This window comes from Hylaeus anthracinus, unplaced genomic scaffold (assembly GCF_026225885.1).
Source record: "Hylaeus anthracinus isolate JK02 unplaced genomic scaffold, UHH_iyHylAnth1.0_haploid 12001, whole genome shotgun sequence".
Taxonomy (NCBI): Eukaryota; Metazoa; Arthropoda; class Insecta; order Hymenoptera; family Colletidae; genus Hylaeus; species Hylaeus anthracinus.
This window is the reverse complement of record NW_026534348.1, coordinates 8,903,327-8,922,037: the sequence shown is the minus strand read 5'-3', so window position 1 is coordinate 8,922,037 and position 18,711 is coordinate 8,903,327. Positions and strand designations below refer to the sequence as shown.

General features: G+C 38.5%; 1 protein-coding gene across 5 annotated transcripts in view; it reads right to left on the bottom strand.

Annotated features, from left to right (window-relative positions):
- Positions 1-18,711, bottom strand: part of LOC128891336 (stAR-related lipid transfer protein 13) — a 360,751-nt gene that overhangs the window by 220,149 nt on the left and 121,891 nt on the right. For 4 of the 5 annotated variants that reach the window (XM_054150746.1, XM_054150741.1, XM_054150743.1 and 1 more), the window contains 4 exons: positions 18,084-18,323; positions 17,077-17,316; positions 15,820-16,013; positions 6,503-6,545 (listed from right to left, as the gene is read on the bottom strand). In XM_054150746.1, the coding sequence (XP_054006721.1) occupies positions 6,503-6,545; positions 15,820-16,013; positions 17,077-17,316; positions 18,084-18,323 (717 nt within the window). The remainder of the gene's footprint in view (positions 1-6,502; positions 6,546-15,819; positions 16,014-17,076; positions 17,317-18,083; positions 18,324-18,711) is intronic. The other variant, XM_054150745.1, reaches the window with a different exon arrangement.

The window sequence follows — 18,711 nt, the reverse complement described above, 5'->3', positions numbered from 1 at the left end:
CTTGGTTATTTTGACTATAAATGCTTTTAATGAACCATCCTTTAATGATCCAACTCTTTTTCCACCCTCACGAGTAGACCATGATCTCACAGTTTGGTCATCCATTTCAGAATTAACATTTCAGTGCCGTAGAAGTCAGATAGGCGGAGGGGGGTAGAAGATGAACAAAGGACGTAAAAGAGTTTTTCGATGTCGGAGCTACCGTACCGTAAAGCAGGACCTTTCTTTGGTGGGTAGATGGATGACTGCTTTTTCATTGACGTTTAAGCACGTTCGTTGTGCAAGAAACTAAGTAGAGTAGTTTTCTTAACTACATATAAACTACTGCGAAAGAAATAGTATATTTTTAAAGACGGCAAATCTTGGATATTTTTCATTATTATTATCACGATGCAGTTTAAAACAGGAAAACTGAAAAGGAGGTTAAGAAATACTTTATGTGTGAAATTAAAATAAAAAATTTAGATTGTTCTATATTAGAATATAAATGCACTGTATATTCCTCTGCAAACTGTCGTTAAAATAGTACCTATAAGTTTATATTTCAGCTCACGATCTGTTTAGATATTATCTAACTTGTTTTTGTAGTAAGAATTGATCGCTTTGATAGAACTAACATTCTAGAAAATTTAAAACCGTTACACAATAAAGTTTTTTTTGCATTTTTCAGAATGAAAGTAAAAAAAATTAATTACAGCGATAAACTATCGCGGTGTCGGTTACTTTCCAAATGCAAGCAGATCTTCGTCATCTATTTTCAATCCGTGAAACATTTATCAGTAAATCGCGACAAACGTAAATACGTCTTAAACTTTCACTCAATTTGCAGCAAACATCCTTCTTCTGCAAAAGTGCGAGAAAAGTAACCGAAGTGTCCAGAATTATCCGCGCCATAAAACTGCCTCGCTTTATGGATGAATTAATGAATTTATCAAATGTATAAATCAGGCATTGATTAATAGTTTACGAATGTGGCAGGTGCATTCATTAGCGTGCGAGTACACGTTGTGCGCGGATTTGAGACCGTGCTAACAGAGGTTTATTGAAGTAGACTTGACCCACTTTTCATCTGAATTTCTATATACGATAAACCTTGGGGCTTATAAACGCATTTGCAATTAATCCCGAGTGTAACCAGTACACGATATGTTCCAACAACTTTTCCCAGGAAATCTGTCGTAACTTCTGTATATTGTTAAAGCATCTAAACTTAATTTTGAAATTACCGTTTAACATTTATTCTGCAAGTGTTTCATATAAAATACTATAAGCTACTCCCTCGGAAACTATCAAAGATAATGATGAGTCCGGTTACCAAATTTTGAGGCTTACTTGTTATCAGTAAAAAGGTATCGCGATTTCGTATACAAATATAAATACTTGTATCGAGTTTAATTATATCTTACTCTGCATGTAATAATATTCAATATTTCTTCGTGCGAATATAAATTCTTGGCTGTATAATGTGATTTCAAATATTTGTTACGAAATACCGATCAACCGGTTTGACATGGAAGTCTCGAGGTACTCGAAGCCTCGGGTGCTCAAACTTCATGTACTCGCGTTGATTTACAGCATGCTTCGTGGCATCGATTTTTAATTACAGCGTCGTAACGCTGAAAGCTTCTTCGATAATTTCGTTTGAAACGCCAATGCGATATTCCACGGTAAACTGTACGCGTCGACAACTGACAAAAAAACAGAGGTCATTCGATGATCTTTTTTTTTAAAAATTAGCACTCGCTTACACGAATTATTCGCTCCCTTGCTCGTAAATTCGTACATTAGTCAATCTTTGAATAGAAGAAGAAGTGATTGATTCTGCAGGGTTACTTTATGTCTCCGTAAAGACTTAGCCGGAGTTCAGTAAAATTTCCATGATGTACTTTCCAGGGATTGAGTTCATTGCGTTCCGATTAAACACAATATTCAATGGGGGAGTTAAACGTCGTGTCGATGTGCTTTTACAGCTCTTCGATAGATTACAATTCTTCGAGACTATGTAGTAAATCGAAATTAATGTTGATTCCTCTTCGAAAATACGATCGCCGTAACGAGCGACAACGAACATAGGTCTACGATATGAATTCCCATGCCGCCCTCTGCCCTATAAAATTCGTTCATGAAAGAATTAAATGTCGCATCAATGTACGTTTACAGCACTTTAATAGCTGATATTTCTTTAAGAATGCGTCGTAAACCTAAAAACAATGTTGATTTCTTTTTGGAAATACAAATACGATCGTGAACACGGACAAATGGCGCATATTTCTACACCGCCCTCTGTCCTATAAAATTCATTTATGTATTTAATTAAACGTTGTATCAATTTATTTTCGCAGCTCTTTAATAGCTGATATTTTCTTAATACTACGTCGTAAACCTAAAGCAACGTTGATTTCTTTTTGATAATACAAATACGATTCTAAACATATGACGCGTATTTCTACATTGCTTACTACCCTATAAAATTCGTTTATGAATTAATTAAACGTGGTACCAATGTATTTTTACGGCACCCTAGCAGGTGATATTTCTTCTATAATAATTACCCACACCGCAAGCCAAGAAAAGAGTTAGTGTTAAAATAATAGTCTTCGAGAAATATAATAAGCACGTACAGTACTATCTGTTTACATTTAACTACATGTCCATCTGTTTTCGAAGCTCTTCAATAAACAGAAATACGATGGCCTTAATGAGATATAAAGAACATTGAAAGATGTAAAGTATATGATGTAAATTTTTACACTATAAAATTCATTTATGGTACAATCACGTTTTCTCCGGTATTTTAGAGCTCACAAGAAAACTGCGCAAACACGGGCACAATGCGGTAAACCGAAAAACAGAAATACGATCGCCTCGAGTATCTACGATGAACACGGGTCTATGAAACGTGTAACTATATTGCTTCCTACCCTATAAAAGTCTCGATAAATCACCGCGCTCGATTTGCATAATTGCAGACCTGATATTCAAATTCGGCCGCGACGTCCGCGTTTCTAACGCGCGCGTGTAAATCCATAACACCCGTTGACACACATTCTTTGCACGGAAATATGCGATCCAATTCGACGCCATCTTCCTACGATGGGAACGAATAATCTCAGCATTAATCCGCACCGACACGCATCGTTGCCCGACACAAAGTTACCGTTCCACGGCCAAGATCGATACACCAAAACATTGTCTTCAGCATTCTCGATAATAACGCCGGCGTAGAATCAATTTCTGATATCAGACCACAGACGGGGAGAAAAGGTCTAAATCCAATTTGCGGATCCTCCAAACAGCGTTCTCTTCTCTATTAACGCTCTTTACCTTCGTATGGTGACGAAGTCCGCAAAAGAGCTCGTAAAGTAGTGGATGTACCATCGATTCTACGCATTTTCTGACCATCAAAGACGACAACGCGAACGCACGTGGCATTTAGTACGGCGTGTGTGCCTTCATAGTCCCTATTTAGCTGGTGAGACGCCCTCTTGCCATTATTGCGCCAGTTATTAGATCCTATCCTCATATCGTTGGAGACCCTATTCTCTAGGCGAGGAGAATATTCGAAAGATATAAGGAATTCATGTTGCTCTAATTAACGTTGATGTCGTTGTCTAATAGAAGTTAATAAACAGTAAATGTAGTACCTAATGCAGTGGACTTCAATAATAAAGAGTATAGGGATTGGTGTAAAAATTTCAAAATGAACAATTCTAATATGTTCTGTATTTCTATGTTCAAGTATCTACGATATTTTTAATCAATATATCCGATCGAATTGTCGTCCACGAACATACTACATACTCTTTAATTTATTATCGAATTCTAAGGCAAGTGCAAACGAGTCAAGAGGTCCAAATAATAATAAATTGATTAAATTCCTAACGAATTAATTTGACACGAACCCAAGACACATATTAATTAGATAGAGTGTTCGACCTATTTTTTAAATTGAATTCAGTCCATCAAATACCACCAATTATGTAACAGGAAAACGAGGTCGCCTGTTCAGGAACTCTTATATCATTCGAGTGTGCCTGAAATTTCAGAGTACTGTGTACAGAATACTCCAACAAATCGAATACTGTAGCTTTTTCGTCATTTGGGTAGGCAACCTTCAGGATGTAGGAAACTCTAAGAGATGATCCGAATAAACTTCACTAGCTTCAATAACTTCACTAGGACCCTTCATCCCTGAATGATTAGAAGAAATCTCGAGACCAATGGAAACTCATAAAAAGGTATTAAGTATTTACTGATTATTTCGACAAAACTTCATGTGAGACCTCACGAGAAATTCGTAAAATGATATGCGAGCCTTCCCTAAAGATATAGGAGCGCACATGACCCTAATTCATCACCTAATGGTTAAAGAGGAAATTGAAGAAGCTAACGACAAACAGTGCTACTCGCAAACTAGTAGCAGAGAGCCACTCCCTACTACTCATCGCTTTCTTAATAGTATTCTGAATATTATATATTATATAAATTTCGAAAGATTCCTAAAGAAGTGACTTAATCGCGAATAAGCGATCTCCTAAGCCTATCGCCTAGCTACTGTCACCCGATACTGTTATAAAATTAGTAAGATCGATTTCGCCTCAAAGTCCCCAAGAATCTAACCCAGCTTTATAAGCAACACCTTCGCACCTATTCTGGATCGAGGATGGAAGATCTAACCGGCAAACAAGCTACTCTGTCCAATCGAAGATTAAAGCGGACGGGAGACAGAGTTCACAGGTGGTGCGTCTCCGTTTCTTCTAATTTCCGGGGCACGGTCCCTTTCATCGGTCCAGCGCGACGACGCTTCCGTCAGCTCGCTATTCGCGGGATGGTCATCAAAAGACAGCCACGATCTCCCGAAATACCCTGAGCGGTTCCGTGTTAGCCAAACACGTGTACGTTCCGCCACGTATGCCGCGGCGCACAGGTCGGTTGGGTGGAAACAGCGGTGGAATCGATCGCGAAAGTTTAATTAATTATCGACGCGTTCGCGAGCCGGCGCTAATTGCTTTCTCGAGGCGCGACTCGGGGCACCGTCGTGATTAAAGCTTCCGGTACGAGGCGTGCTGACCCGAGGGTAATATTAAGAATTAACCCACGCCAGTTCCGCGGACGTGCAGGCTACTTTCGTTCCCGCTGGGGGCGACAAATTGTCTCGGCTTCGATCGAATAAATCACTCGGTCAACAAAGAGGCGGCCTGACGGAAATGAAAAAAGGCGAGGCCGCGTGCACGATACAGTCACGAGAAGCGGGACACATCGTGGCGATATTTCAATGGCCGTGGACTAGGAAAGTGATTTTTCGAAAATGCCCCGGAGGAGAATGACGGAGGTCGCCCACGGTGCTAGGTGGAAGAGGTGTAATTCAGTGTTGCGTTTTTGGTACGACGCGATGGCTGGACGCTTGCGATTTATTAGTTGTCGGGCGGGTAATGATTCTTGGTGCAGGAACGGCTGAGAGTTGCTTTGAATTTTAATTGAGAGCGAGTACCGAGGTGTCAGCTCTCGTCGGGGTGAGTTCCTACGCGCTGATCATGTTAATTTGACCACGGGATTTTTAATCTGAATATTTTCAGGAATTACGACTATTTGTGGGTCTTGCAAATAATTAACACTTTACCGACTCGTATCGATAAAATTAAATTAAATAATATTTTTTATTTGGAGAACATTAGTATTATTCAATCTTTATTTTATCTATTAGAATCGTTTTTTGATTAATATTTAAAGAATTTATCATAATTTATATAATGATCTCAATAATAGGTAATAAAGTATTGGTCGCCCTAGCAAGACGGATATTAATAGGCTACTAGTCAGTAAAGTGATAATGTAATATGTAAGATTTGAGATTGTTCTTCCTTCCGAATCAATTTATTTAACTGCACAGTTTTCACTGATAATGAAAATACAGATTATTCATATAATATCAATAAATATTAAATAAATTGTTTGCAAGACCTGCAAGTTGTTTCGTTTAAATTTTCTAATTTTTCACAGAATCTACGATTAACTGATTTTAATTGATAGTAACCAGCATTGAGTATTATTATGTTATATGAAATATATGCTTCGAATAATATCCGAAAAATTGTTACAACTGGATAATTTCGTCGACGGGTTAGTAAAAGATGAAGTTCCGATTCGGAACAAATTAACTCGAACAAGTCGAGGGCAATGGACCATTATTCACGCTGCATTTGACTAAAAACTAAAAGTTCAGAAGTTCAAGACTAAAATTTTAGAAGTTTACGAATGAACTTCCTGGTCAATAGGAAATTAACCTTTCTGGTATATCGATCTTTTCCAAATTGAAACGTTTTAGCATTTTTGTAAAATGCATTGCGAAAGCTTCCCTATGTAGAAATCTGAAAAATAATTTGTTCCCCCAAAACTATATCATAGATACCGTAGCATCGAGCAAAGAACATGAATTCCAAACAAGTAAAATTGCAAATAAAAAGGCGGCAAAATAATTTTCTGTAAATAAACGGAAACTCACCTGATAGTTGTCGTTCCGACTGCGAGCGTGGCTGCTGCAAACTCTGGAAACAAAAACGAGAAAGATACAATTAGATCTTATTTTTGACAATATCTCTGAACGGGATTAAATTGAAAGGTCAGCAGAAAATATTGCTTCATTTTCTTTTACCCAGCTACCGCGCTACTGCATCAAACAATTTAAGTCTTGGAAACCACACGAAATTCAGTCTTACAGAACTGATGACGTTAAACACTTCTATTTCTTACCGAAATACAAATCCTAGACAATTAACCTACAAGGACTTTTCATCGGTATTAGCATAAGCTATCGTTCGCGTGCGGTATTAACTCGTTCCACGTGCTACTGAAACTTTAATCTCCAAAGTCATTTTTCATTGAAATGACTACCTAGATATATCTAATCCCTCATAGATTGTTTATACTCCCTGGTCCCCGCAATTTGACCCCGATTCTGTTCGAAAAACGCTCGTCCCAATCGTAAACTCCCCTCGCAAGCATAAACTGCAACAGAAGATTTATGGATTGGTTCGCCTAGCACCGTCCCGCTGACGTCACAAACCTTTCGACGTTCTACGCTCGGAAAATAAACGATCACCGTGTATACTCTCGCTGCATCGAGCTCATGTTCGAAAATGTCAGTGGCCCGATTAAATTAAAACTCAATTAATCCATCGAAACGCGCGAATCAGCGCTCGAGTAAGTTCTGTCGCGTTTTAACGGGAATATCGCTGGCAACAAAACACCGCGACATCCGCCACCCTCTTTGTATAGTTATTAATTAAATTCACTCGACCGGTTATCGCGATCAGATTTTCCGTATGAAATTATCGACCTAATGGGCAACGATTGCGCGTCTAAAATTGCATTCGAATCGTTTCGTTGTGATCCCCGTTAATTGACTGTGCGCGAGCGTTCGATGACGTCCAAATTGCCGTGGGCGGATGGTATTATCATATTTGCCAGCCGTCTACCGAATTGAGTTGCGTTGTCTGCGATGAAGTGATTTAGAAAAAAATTATTGGGGGATCCAAATTAACGACTGGCAAGGGATGATATCTATGGGTAACGTTTAGATTTTAATTAAATTTCGTATGGCGATGCCTTGATATATGGTCGATAATTGGTCCCTGGTATTGTTATATCGAGGAAGGGTTGCGATTTTATTATAGAAGTCGACCTTTTTTATTTTAATTAAAGAACAAATGTCTGGATGAGATTAATGGAAATTAAAACTTGTTCAGTGAATGTTGTTATTAGATTTTATAAATATTAACATCTCAGGTTTCAAATCTTCATTAAGGAGAAAATATTTTACGAACAGCAGTCACGTTTTCGCACGTATATGCTTTGTCATACTTGGGGGCAATGGCAAATTGGAATTAAATAAAAATAATAATACTTTTTATATGTATCTAAAATAATAAATTAAATTCAAGCATTCTCCCTTCAGCGTTAACGAAGTATCGTACCAGCTAATGGACATTTCATCTACTGTATAATACATCCATTTCTTAATTATTCTATACCAGAGCAGTTACATCGCTATCCTGGTAACAATTCGATAGCACTTCATGTTTGCAATTTTCGATTATCAACAGGTATTGAACTACCTCTTTCATACCTCAGCACAAAGCTTGGAAATGGATACGTATTAACGAGCATGGCATTTGAATGGTCCCATCGTTACCATCGAAACGATGAGACCGAACCATGACCCACATGCGTTGCTGAAACAGTCCAACGACGAAACAAACGAACGACCGTGACCTTATCTCCGCGCTATGCCGGCACGAAACGTTCATCGATTAACGTGGCACAAATAATTTCATAAAAAGGGCAACGCGTGGGAAGGCAACACTCTCATGAAAGGTAAGCAGTGCAGTGTTTGCGACAGGTATTATTAACTTTGCAAACTCGAAATAGAATTTTCGTTCGTGCTCCATGTTAAAAATGTTATAGCGAAGGGTAGTACGAGAGACGTCAGCGAATTTTCAGAACAGTTATCAAATGCCATAGGTTCCAGAGGTAGGAATCTCGAGAGGATTGTTTACCAGAAAACGGAATAAGAATGCTACAATTACGGTGCTGCCATAACGTTCTGGCGTATTATTTCTCTAGCCAAGTCATTTCTTCTAGCTACTTCTCCCAACTTTCACTGTTCCTAGCTTTCTTACTCGAATATTATTCCGTGTTTGATTGTATCGAAGAGGAGCCAGTATTTCAACTATTGATATTTGGAACGATTGGATCAGTCTGGGTTAAAAAAGGGATTTTTTTGGTCAGCATTCTTGTTTCTTAAGGTCCATAAATACTTCTATCACATTATATTTAAAAAATTCAAAAATTTCCAAAGTTATTGTTTATATCACAGGCCATCCTGTCAGGCTGATACAATACTTTAACGGAGAAAATATTTTTTTTTATATTCTTATTAATAAACAATTTAAAATTTTAGAAATTTTCTATGTGTATGTAAAAATAACCAGACCAAATTACAAATGTTTATGTCAAGCACTTTAATTGCAAAAAAATCACGAAAGTTACCTCGAAACTGTTCAAAAAAAAAAAAAAAAAAAAAGAATAACCCTTAATGACCAAGTCAACAGTTAAGAAAACTGTCAAGACATTCGAGGCTATTCTAATCTCAAGAAAGTCAAGATAACTCAAAGCTCCAAACTCTTCTTCGAACACTTTCCATCTCGGAATCCCATCACTATCTGCAAGGAGTAGCATCAATGTCAGCTACCTCAACGGGAGATCTTTCCTCGCAGCTGTTCGGCAATTCTATCGTTCAAGAACAGTGCTCGCGTACTCGAGCGTTAAAGAAGCGCGTACCGAGGAGCAGACAGCATGAGTCAAAACTGACGAAATTAATTGTCCTTCGCCTCGAAATACGGAGTAATAAACTAGACGGTTAATCGCTCGGAGGCTGTAAACGTCTGAATGTTACCGCTCGAATCGGCGTTGTATTTACAAGACGGAAAATTGCTCAGAAAACGACGCAAACACTTCACGAACGATGCCCAATAGGCGACGTTCACCATTCCTTTTTTTTTTTACGAGCACGCGTATCCCCAAAGAAGAGATTCCGACGAGGCAGGCCAACAAGAATTTATTTGGTCTTCCAGGATTTCGTTAACCTTCTCTTTCTCTCGATGAATTACGCGTCTCGTGGCTCGGTCAAGGTGCAACTCGTGAAGCTTTCCGACGACGTTAATACTTTGTTTTCCGATTTCACCTTCGAAACGGGAATCGTAAAACGTTCATCGGTTTCCTTCGAGAAATATTTTTCTTCTTTTTTTTATTCCCCTGAATGACCACGCGAACCGTCCGAAAATAGAGTAAACCGCGAAAAGAACGCATCCTTGGTCTAATTGCGTGCACTTTGAACGTGGAAACATTTGCATCCATACATTCGGATGTATAAAAGGCCACAGCTGACGAAGAAACGCGTGGGATGCTACTGCTGAATCGTGCGTGAAAATTAACGGTAATCTTGTTATTAATATGCATGAACTTGTTAAACTCTATTCCTGTATGTATCTAGTTATTCCCATTAGATTTCATTTGCATTCTGCTGTTCCATTCGTTCCAGTTTCAATTACGTTTTGACAGTGGGCTAATTAGGGACGCGGAGCTTCGAACTTTTAACTACATTTGACTTTCTTTCCTAATTTAAATATGTAATATAATATATGTTTTCATATTTCAGAGACTCGTAGCGACTAACAAAAATATAGCGAAAATCAGGGCTCTGTCTGAAGGTCAGATAAACTCTATAGAAAATGTATTAAGACAGATGATTGTTAGTGTTTCGAGTGATTTAGGGTAAAGAGAAGAGTAATTCAAAGTAATCGCGTCATTGATTTGAGAAAACGCTTAGGCACTAAAACTCTTGTTACAGGAGAACTTCGTAGCTAAGTACATAGATCGGGGTGCAATGATTTTTTCGTTCCTCGGCGGAAGTTCTCTTCCACCTAAGGCCCTTTGGAAACACACAACCCACACACGACGGCTATTAGAGGTATGAGGGATGCCAACCGATTAATACGTCGACATGGCTCGCTGCCCCATTAGCTTTGATCACTCGCGAACACCAACGTGACTGTCCCGTGTACGTGTGTATCGCGAAAACATATGTTTGCCAAGCCGATGATGCTCACTCGTGCGCAAACAGCCACCTCGTGTATCGACACTTCCGAACCCTATCCGAAAACCGACCTGATAAACAACCTGTCTCCATTTATCTTTGCTGCTACAATTTCCAAGAGAATTTCAGTCATTGTTTTCACGTAAAATAAATAATCCTATTAAAAGAGTCCAATTAAAATTAATTATGAGATTAAAAGGACAATTGTAGTATTTGCACTATTTAAAGAGAATTATGTTCATTGTTTAGCTTATACGAATAGCTTCCAATATACTGTTATATTATTTGAAACAAAGCACAGATGTGTAAGGATCACGTGTAGAAATTAATCTGTAAGTTTTCAAGATAAACTTACCATTCGTTTATAAAAGAAAACCATACAACTTTTAATTTTCCCTAAGTCACACATTCTAGGAGAACAAATGTCGAAGCAATTTGTGTTTACTTGGTACGAATGTAACAAAATGATAGGTAAATATCCCTGTTTAAAATGGAGTTACAAATAATTAAATGTTAAGGCACAGAATTAATTTCTACACTTTATAAATATGAAAATAAAGAAGAAGTAAAGAAGAAATACTGAGTTTAATTATAGAAACTGTGAATTCACGAAACCAAAAGTACACTAAATATACGCCACTGCTTCGTTACGTGCAACAAAATAAATACGATTACTCGCATAATTCAGTATTACACTTAAAATTCTGTATTTTTCGAAAGGCACGCAACGAAGTTGACTCATAAATAAAGCCAAGAATATCGCCCGAGATAAATCACAATTTTTCGTGGTATTACAAACTAATTAATAACAGCTAATCTATGCCACATCTACAAAAGACGTTCCTGATATATAGGTATCGAATACGACTAAACCACAAGTAGACCGATAAATTCATGCAACATTCACCGTACTGGAAACTATGTACCTTATTATTCTTTTGCACCCAGGGGTGACAAAAATGTACGAAGCAAACGGAATACAGCGCGTACAGAGCTTGCTGTTATGATTTATTGTCTCGCTATAAACATTTATTCCACACAACGTACGCGAGCGTGTTTGCAACGCACAACGCCTCAAAAATTACACGCAAACGGCAAGCCGGATGATTTACAACACAATTTCTCATATGCAGAGAACACGAAAATAGCATTGTTTTTTTTTTTTCTATACCCACCTAGATTTACAAGAAAAATAATTGCCTGTTTGGCTTTCTCGCAAAGCAAACTGGGTTCTGTTAATTTTCGTGGAATTGTAGCGCAGACTGAAAACGCGAAAAAATTTAGCAACGTGCCTGACGTAACCGGAGAATTCATAGAAAATTAATCGCGAAGCGAGAGCTGAAAGCTTCGCTTCTGTTTTTTCAAGTGCGCCGCTGGAATTAATTTTAGCACCGAGTGGAAGTAATTATTCAGCAAATAGAGGGCTCGTTAATATTTCACGAAATCATAATTTACCATGTCGTTTCTATAAATTCATTTTTTCAGCAGGTAGCGAGACTATTCGTTTCTACGTTACAGAGGTTTCAATTAGCGTATAATTAGCTTAAACGATGAACGTCTCGAGATTTTGTTTATCAGAGTACTTCAATGTTATAGGTAGATAGAAACTTTATAAACGGGTGCAATTCAAAGCAGGTGGATGCAAAAAATTAGTACTACGTTTTACTAATTTTTTGAACCTTCTAGTAACATTATCGTTAAGATATTAAAATATGGAAATGAAAAACTCGCCGCAATGAAAATATAATAATTCATGTTTTCATGATTAACCTTCTTAACAATGTGCAATTTTCCATTATACGTGGAAAGGAAAATTATTCGGTACTATAGGTTACGAATAGCTTTAAGTATAATAAATATGGAACGATGGAGAAACAAACGACTGAAATTATTTTGATTGGGTTCCCGATCGAGCGCATTATGCAATAGTGGTTTAGCTAAACATCCGGGCCTCTGCATCGACGAAAATATAACAAAAACAGGAAAATTCTGGTTTTGGTAATGAAAGATAATCAACAGTTAATTCACTTGAAACCACCATTTCAAGCCATGAGTTTATGCGATTTGAGCTTCAAGGTATACATTTAGTTTCTCTGTAGAAATTATTTGTTATTTTTAGAAGGTTCCTTTTTCCAATCTGTTAATTCGTTAAAATTAAATATTAACGTTTCCTACAGGGGTATCCCTACAATGAATAAATAAAAATTGACTTTTCGAATCAAATAAATGTCAGGAGAAAACTGACATACTTCAAATCCATTTGTTATCCGTTATTTAAATAAAATTGTGCCCATTTCTAATTCGAATGTTTCGTTTGAAAAATTCAAATGATATTTTCTCGGTCGCCTGGAGGCAGCGAAAAAATACCGGAGGTAAACAGAATATTGGTTGCTCGGTTGTGCATCGACGCGAAGGGTCGTTTTTAGCATCAAAGCATCGAGGCTAACCTTGAACAATTTACGTAGATAGGACATCCACCGTCGACGATCAGCAGGGTGTGAGGCGCTAACCGGGTCGAGCTAAAATTCCCATAAATTACATGCGTATTACTCAACGCGTCACGCGTTACGTTCCCCGCAAAGTTGGTATCACTCAACACCAAAGAGTTTCTTGACGCCATCGCGACACACGTGTAAGCTAATATCAAAGATGGCCTTTGGATAAATATAGAAATTCCCCAAGATATTTGCCATAGAACGTCGACCAACGGAAATATATTACATCCCTCAGGACATAGAACGATACTTGACTCTTTTTGTGATTGACAAATATTCGTGAACATGAACACAACGAAGGGTATGGTTTTGATTGTATACATAGTAATAAAATATATATCTTTTTCGTTAATAAGTCACTTGTGATTTGAGCTCAGAAATTGAAGGGTAGTTTCCTGACTCACTATATATACAATAGAGGATGTGTCTGTGTCGGAATGAAGAAACTTAAAATAATGATTGAAAGTAATAATTAATGAAATTGAAAGGACAGAGGTACCACAGAATATACATCTAAGATGAGCATCTATACAAATCTATGTATTTCTTAAAGAGAAATCTCTGAACTATAGAATTATACACTATAGACAATCTGTAAAACGTGGAGAACAACGGGAACCTAATTTATCCGTGAAACCTTGCACCGTTCAGAAAATGAATAATTAGCGTAGGCCCCGAAACGTTTCAATCAGAATTAAATTATAATTTTCCCAAGAAAACGTGAGCGGAAGTTCATGTTAATCCAACGGGAAGATGAACGGAGAAGACCAACGAGGAACAAAGCCAAATTAACCTCTAGCGCAAAAAGCGACAAAGAAAACTGCACCAACTAATTAACTGTGAAAACTATGGACGAAGTATCTAAAATTAGCAAGGAGTTCAAACGAGTATCGATCCTCCTATTCGCTGCGGGCGTTGGTTGCTTCCAACCAGAAATTAAACTTTTGCAAACAATACTAAAAAGTCCATTACTTTTTAGTATTGCTACTTATAAATTAATAAAACCAATTTAAATCAACATTGCTGAAAAACGACGTTTCCCGATACTATATCATCTGAAAGATGTACCAAGGATCTCGAGAGTAGGTGGAGATACCCGTCGTGAGGAGCATGAAGCTTATCATGCTTACAAAATATCAATTGTAGAATCGTTGTCAAGTTGCACACGCGCGTTGCATTAAAGAAAATCTGATCCACTTGCGAGATATCGAGTACGAGACGAGAGCCCCGCTGCGACGGAAAATTTAAGGCTACGATCTCCTTAACAAAGTTTCAATTTTACGACGAGCATTGGTCGTCCTCGATGTACTACACTTCATTGGCTTTCGAACTCGTTAAATATCTTCTTGTTTTCTACGAAAGCTGTTGTTCTCAGATTGCAATTTACCAGATACGAATTCAAAAAATACTATTCTATAATCGCTACTGTTGTCTTATAAAATTAGTGGTTTCAAATTTGAAATTTAATTAGATTTTAATTTGAAAAATATACTACATCGAAAGCACGTACTTTAAAGGTCTATGATTAGTTAAAACTACTCGAAATATGAAATTCGATTAAATATGAAATTATTCGAGGATCCCAAGCCCTTCAGCAAACTCTCGTATTCGTTTAAGGTGACGCGATAATAATACATTTTCAGCATAAATTGTGGCAAACGGCACGAGGCGGAACGCATTGAGGGGCCACGAGTACCCAGTGCTAAGGAACGTCTCGTTTTACCGATTCAATTCAGCGCGAATCGGTTAATTTGCAAGACATTCGACTCGCCTTCGTAGCAGGTGGAGATACCTGTCATGAAAGGGAAATTAAGGTTCATCGTGCCAACAAAGTGTCAATCTTACGATGGCCTCGGCCAGCCCACACGTACTGTACACGGCACGCTACACCGGAGTAAAATACAAATACCATGTTCGCAATGGTCAATGCCACGCAACGTACACGCTTCACGTGGGCAGAGACTAATGGTGGCCCATAAGTGCGGATCACCGAACGGAGCAACAGTTCGAAGGAACGTATCTCCGCTTGGTAATCTCGATGCCAAATGCCATACACGCTTTACTGCCACGTGATTAATGCATCGTATCCAGGCTAGGACGATACTCTGGCTAAACCCCGAACTTCGTACTCTTCGAGTCGTGCGTCCCGCTTGTTATCGATACTTTGAAGAAATATCTCTCTGGACCACGAGCACCGCTCCGTACGGGTTAGGACAGTTGTCAGTCTATCCGGACGTCCAGGTTATTTATCATCGATACGGTCCCGTTGGTCGATCGTTAAGGAAGAGCATATCCTTCGCATGCAGTCGTATACGAGCATTGTTAGAAACGGTTTTCTCAGGTGGTTCCAGCATTGCTCTCGTTGCATGCAATTTTATTTTGTATTTAGAGAAAGAGTACGAGAATGAATTCAGAGTATACAAAAGGTACGGTTCTTGGAAACGGATATTTGAACCGTTCGCTGCATAAATCGATCAACTCCACATTTTGGAAAATCTTAAATTTAAGCGTATCTTGGTATAGTCGTAACTTTTTATATTTATAATAACTTTCCCGAATAAAAAAGATTAACATCATTAAACGAGAAAATTTGTTGGTCATTGAATAACGAATAATTTATTTCAGATGCCATTTCATCTGATTTTTTAACTTTTTGAAGAAAGTACTCACCGGCGTTTTCCCATTGGTCTTTTCGACGTCGTTATTTTCCAACAACGGCGCGCTGCTGCTCTTTCCGCCCATCTCCACGGTCAAGGGTTCTGGTTTTAGCTGAAGGCTCGCGGCAGAAGGCGAGGAAGGTGCTCGTGGAGGCATTTCCAACAATTCTCCAGAGCTTAACGAACTGCTCGCGGTGGTGGACAGACCTATCGATCAGACGATGAAATAAATTATTCACTCCATCGCGATGAGACGATCCGAGCTGCGAAAAGCTATTAAGAATACTCTCGACAAGGGGACAGGTTGCGCATTGATTTTAATGAACATTCATAGATAGATGGAGAACCGAAAAATGTTTAATCATTTACATGAGTACTATCGTTGAATATTTTCTGAGGTAGTGAACAATAACTATCAGAATTTCTCGGTTAGTTCTTCAAATCCAAGTGATATCGGTATTATTTTCAGATCTCCACGTCTATTTCATTTGAACATTCAAAGAAGGTAGTATTACGAAATCATTTCATTCCGTAAGATTCTGTTCTGTTTATGATTGTAATTTTAATTTTGTACTTATTGGTTTTTTTGAAAATAGCAGAAAGAGCATATTTGATTGTTCACATTTAGCAAATAATTCTTCACATTTGTATAAGCCAAATAGGCATCGAATCCACAGTCCACTCGTCACCAATTTATCGATGAGTAAGGTTACCACGACACTCTGCAATTTGTCACAAATCCCACATAAACAATTTTATTTTAAACTACGGATTCGTTGTCGCTAACCAAACGTTAACTACGAATTCCCAATCGCCGTTCCCCGACGCGAATCGAAGACGATCCTACTCATAACGAACTATCAAATCCACTGCGAGCATCGAAGGGTGAAAGCTTCGTTCGAGCGATGTTATCGGAAAATTATTAGACAGGATGCCCGTTACGCGTCGCCGTGTGAAAATAACGATCGTTCTTTACTTCGGCCGATCATGTCTCGCATGATAATGCGATTTTTACACGCGCTATCTATTTCCATCCAGTCGGAGTAAACGTTAATTTTCGTCGGACATTTTTCCACGATCGGACTGCACGCCCGAGGCGTTTAATTGCTTTGCAAACCGACGATACAAAAGTGGTGTTTGTCTTTGGAAAATATCGTCGGCTGAATGGACCGAGCTTTCGAGTCCTGGTTTGCCAATTTGCATTTCTACGAGGCGTGTTTAGAGGCGCGATTAGCGCGTTGGGACGTCGATGCGCGATAATGAAACTCACACAGCGGTAGATTCGTGGGGCGCAGGGGCTTCATCCTCGGCAGGGTGTCGTCGAGGCCGCTGCTGCTGTCCACCGCGTCCTGGGAATATTGGTCGTCGGTTTCTTTCGTTTGCGTGTGCACGCTCTCGCGTTTGATCCACACGTCTTGGGAATGCTTGTCGTTTCGCGAGCTCAACTTCGACGGACGTCGCCTGATCCTCTCCCAGGTCTCCTTGCGATGGCACTTGTTGGACGACGGGGCTGCGATCACAAAACGGACGAATTGTTTGGTCGTCGTTAACATCTCCGAAGATAGTCCTTTATTTATGTTGCCATAGAACCTTCTATATTTCAATTATATTATTCTATACTATTTTGTATAGGTTGTATTAGTGCGATTAGTTTTTGTAGAATAATCCTCTATCTTTTAAAATATTGTTAATGTAAAACTTGTTATTTGCGTGATTGTTATTGCCTTTTAAGTCCCATTGTTTTTGTCCAATCCAAACAAAACTTTCTTTAGTTGCTCTTTATGCTCAAACAGGCAGTTATATGTTATAGTTAATTGCGGAAATATTAGCTGTAAGCTGATTATTTACAGGTTGGAATGGAATCTTAACGCTCAGCGACCGAAGTAAAAATTATAATTACAAAAATATACAGATCGAAATAGTATCATCTTGGTTATAAATGGAATCTCAGCCTGCAATCCCAAATTAAGAACATTTTACATTAGAGACATGATCGAATCTCCAAAAAAAGACACATAAAATGCTCCAAATTATGTGCTCATTTCCTAATAGTTATAACGAACAAATATAGAGTACCAAAAGCAAAAAATTCCTCTTGTCTGAGGTGTTAATTTATCTTTCTTTACCGTCCATGCGCCATGATAAAAGGGTAACGAGAACATAAACGATCGTTTTCAGATTTTGACGTAAAATTCTCACAGCAGGAGTTCTATGAGCGATTCGCTGGAATTATTGCTCAACAGGTAACGCCGTAACGAGAAAGGATAATCGACTTACGCTTAACTATCCGTCGATCTGTACTTCTGGGAGGGCTAGCGGTGCCAATGCCACTTTCGAGCGGAGATGCTCTGTCGGTTGTATCCGGCGACAGACTTCCGGAGGAAATCTCGTCCATGCTTTGCAGCAAATCCTGCGACGAAGACGAGGATCTATTGTCGTCGTCTACGGTGTCTTGCAGAGATGCTGGATCCAGGGTGCTTTCATCTTGCAACGACTGAAAATCCATTTGCGATTCCGCTGCGAACATACGAATCAAGCGTCTGTATGCGACAATTCCTTTGAAATTCGAAATTGTAATCGTCTCTCTAACTCGTATTCGCTGCTGGCGATAATTAAGTTAATTAAGCACGATTATCGAGTGGCGAGTCTTCGTAGGGAGCAGCTTCGTTTGAAGTAAATCGTTTTGAAAGTGGGTTGAGATTTTTGCTGTGTAAGTGTGAGTTTGTATGTTTTTGTTTCGTTTTTAATTTTCTTCTATGTTGCACTATTTTTACCAATTTAAAATAGTTAAACATAACTTCATTGTTATACCCATAATCTTCGCTATCCGTTAAACTTATTACGTCATTATATGAAACCATGTGGAGATATCTTAAAATCTTCATATCGACTTTGACTTCGCTAC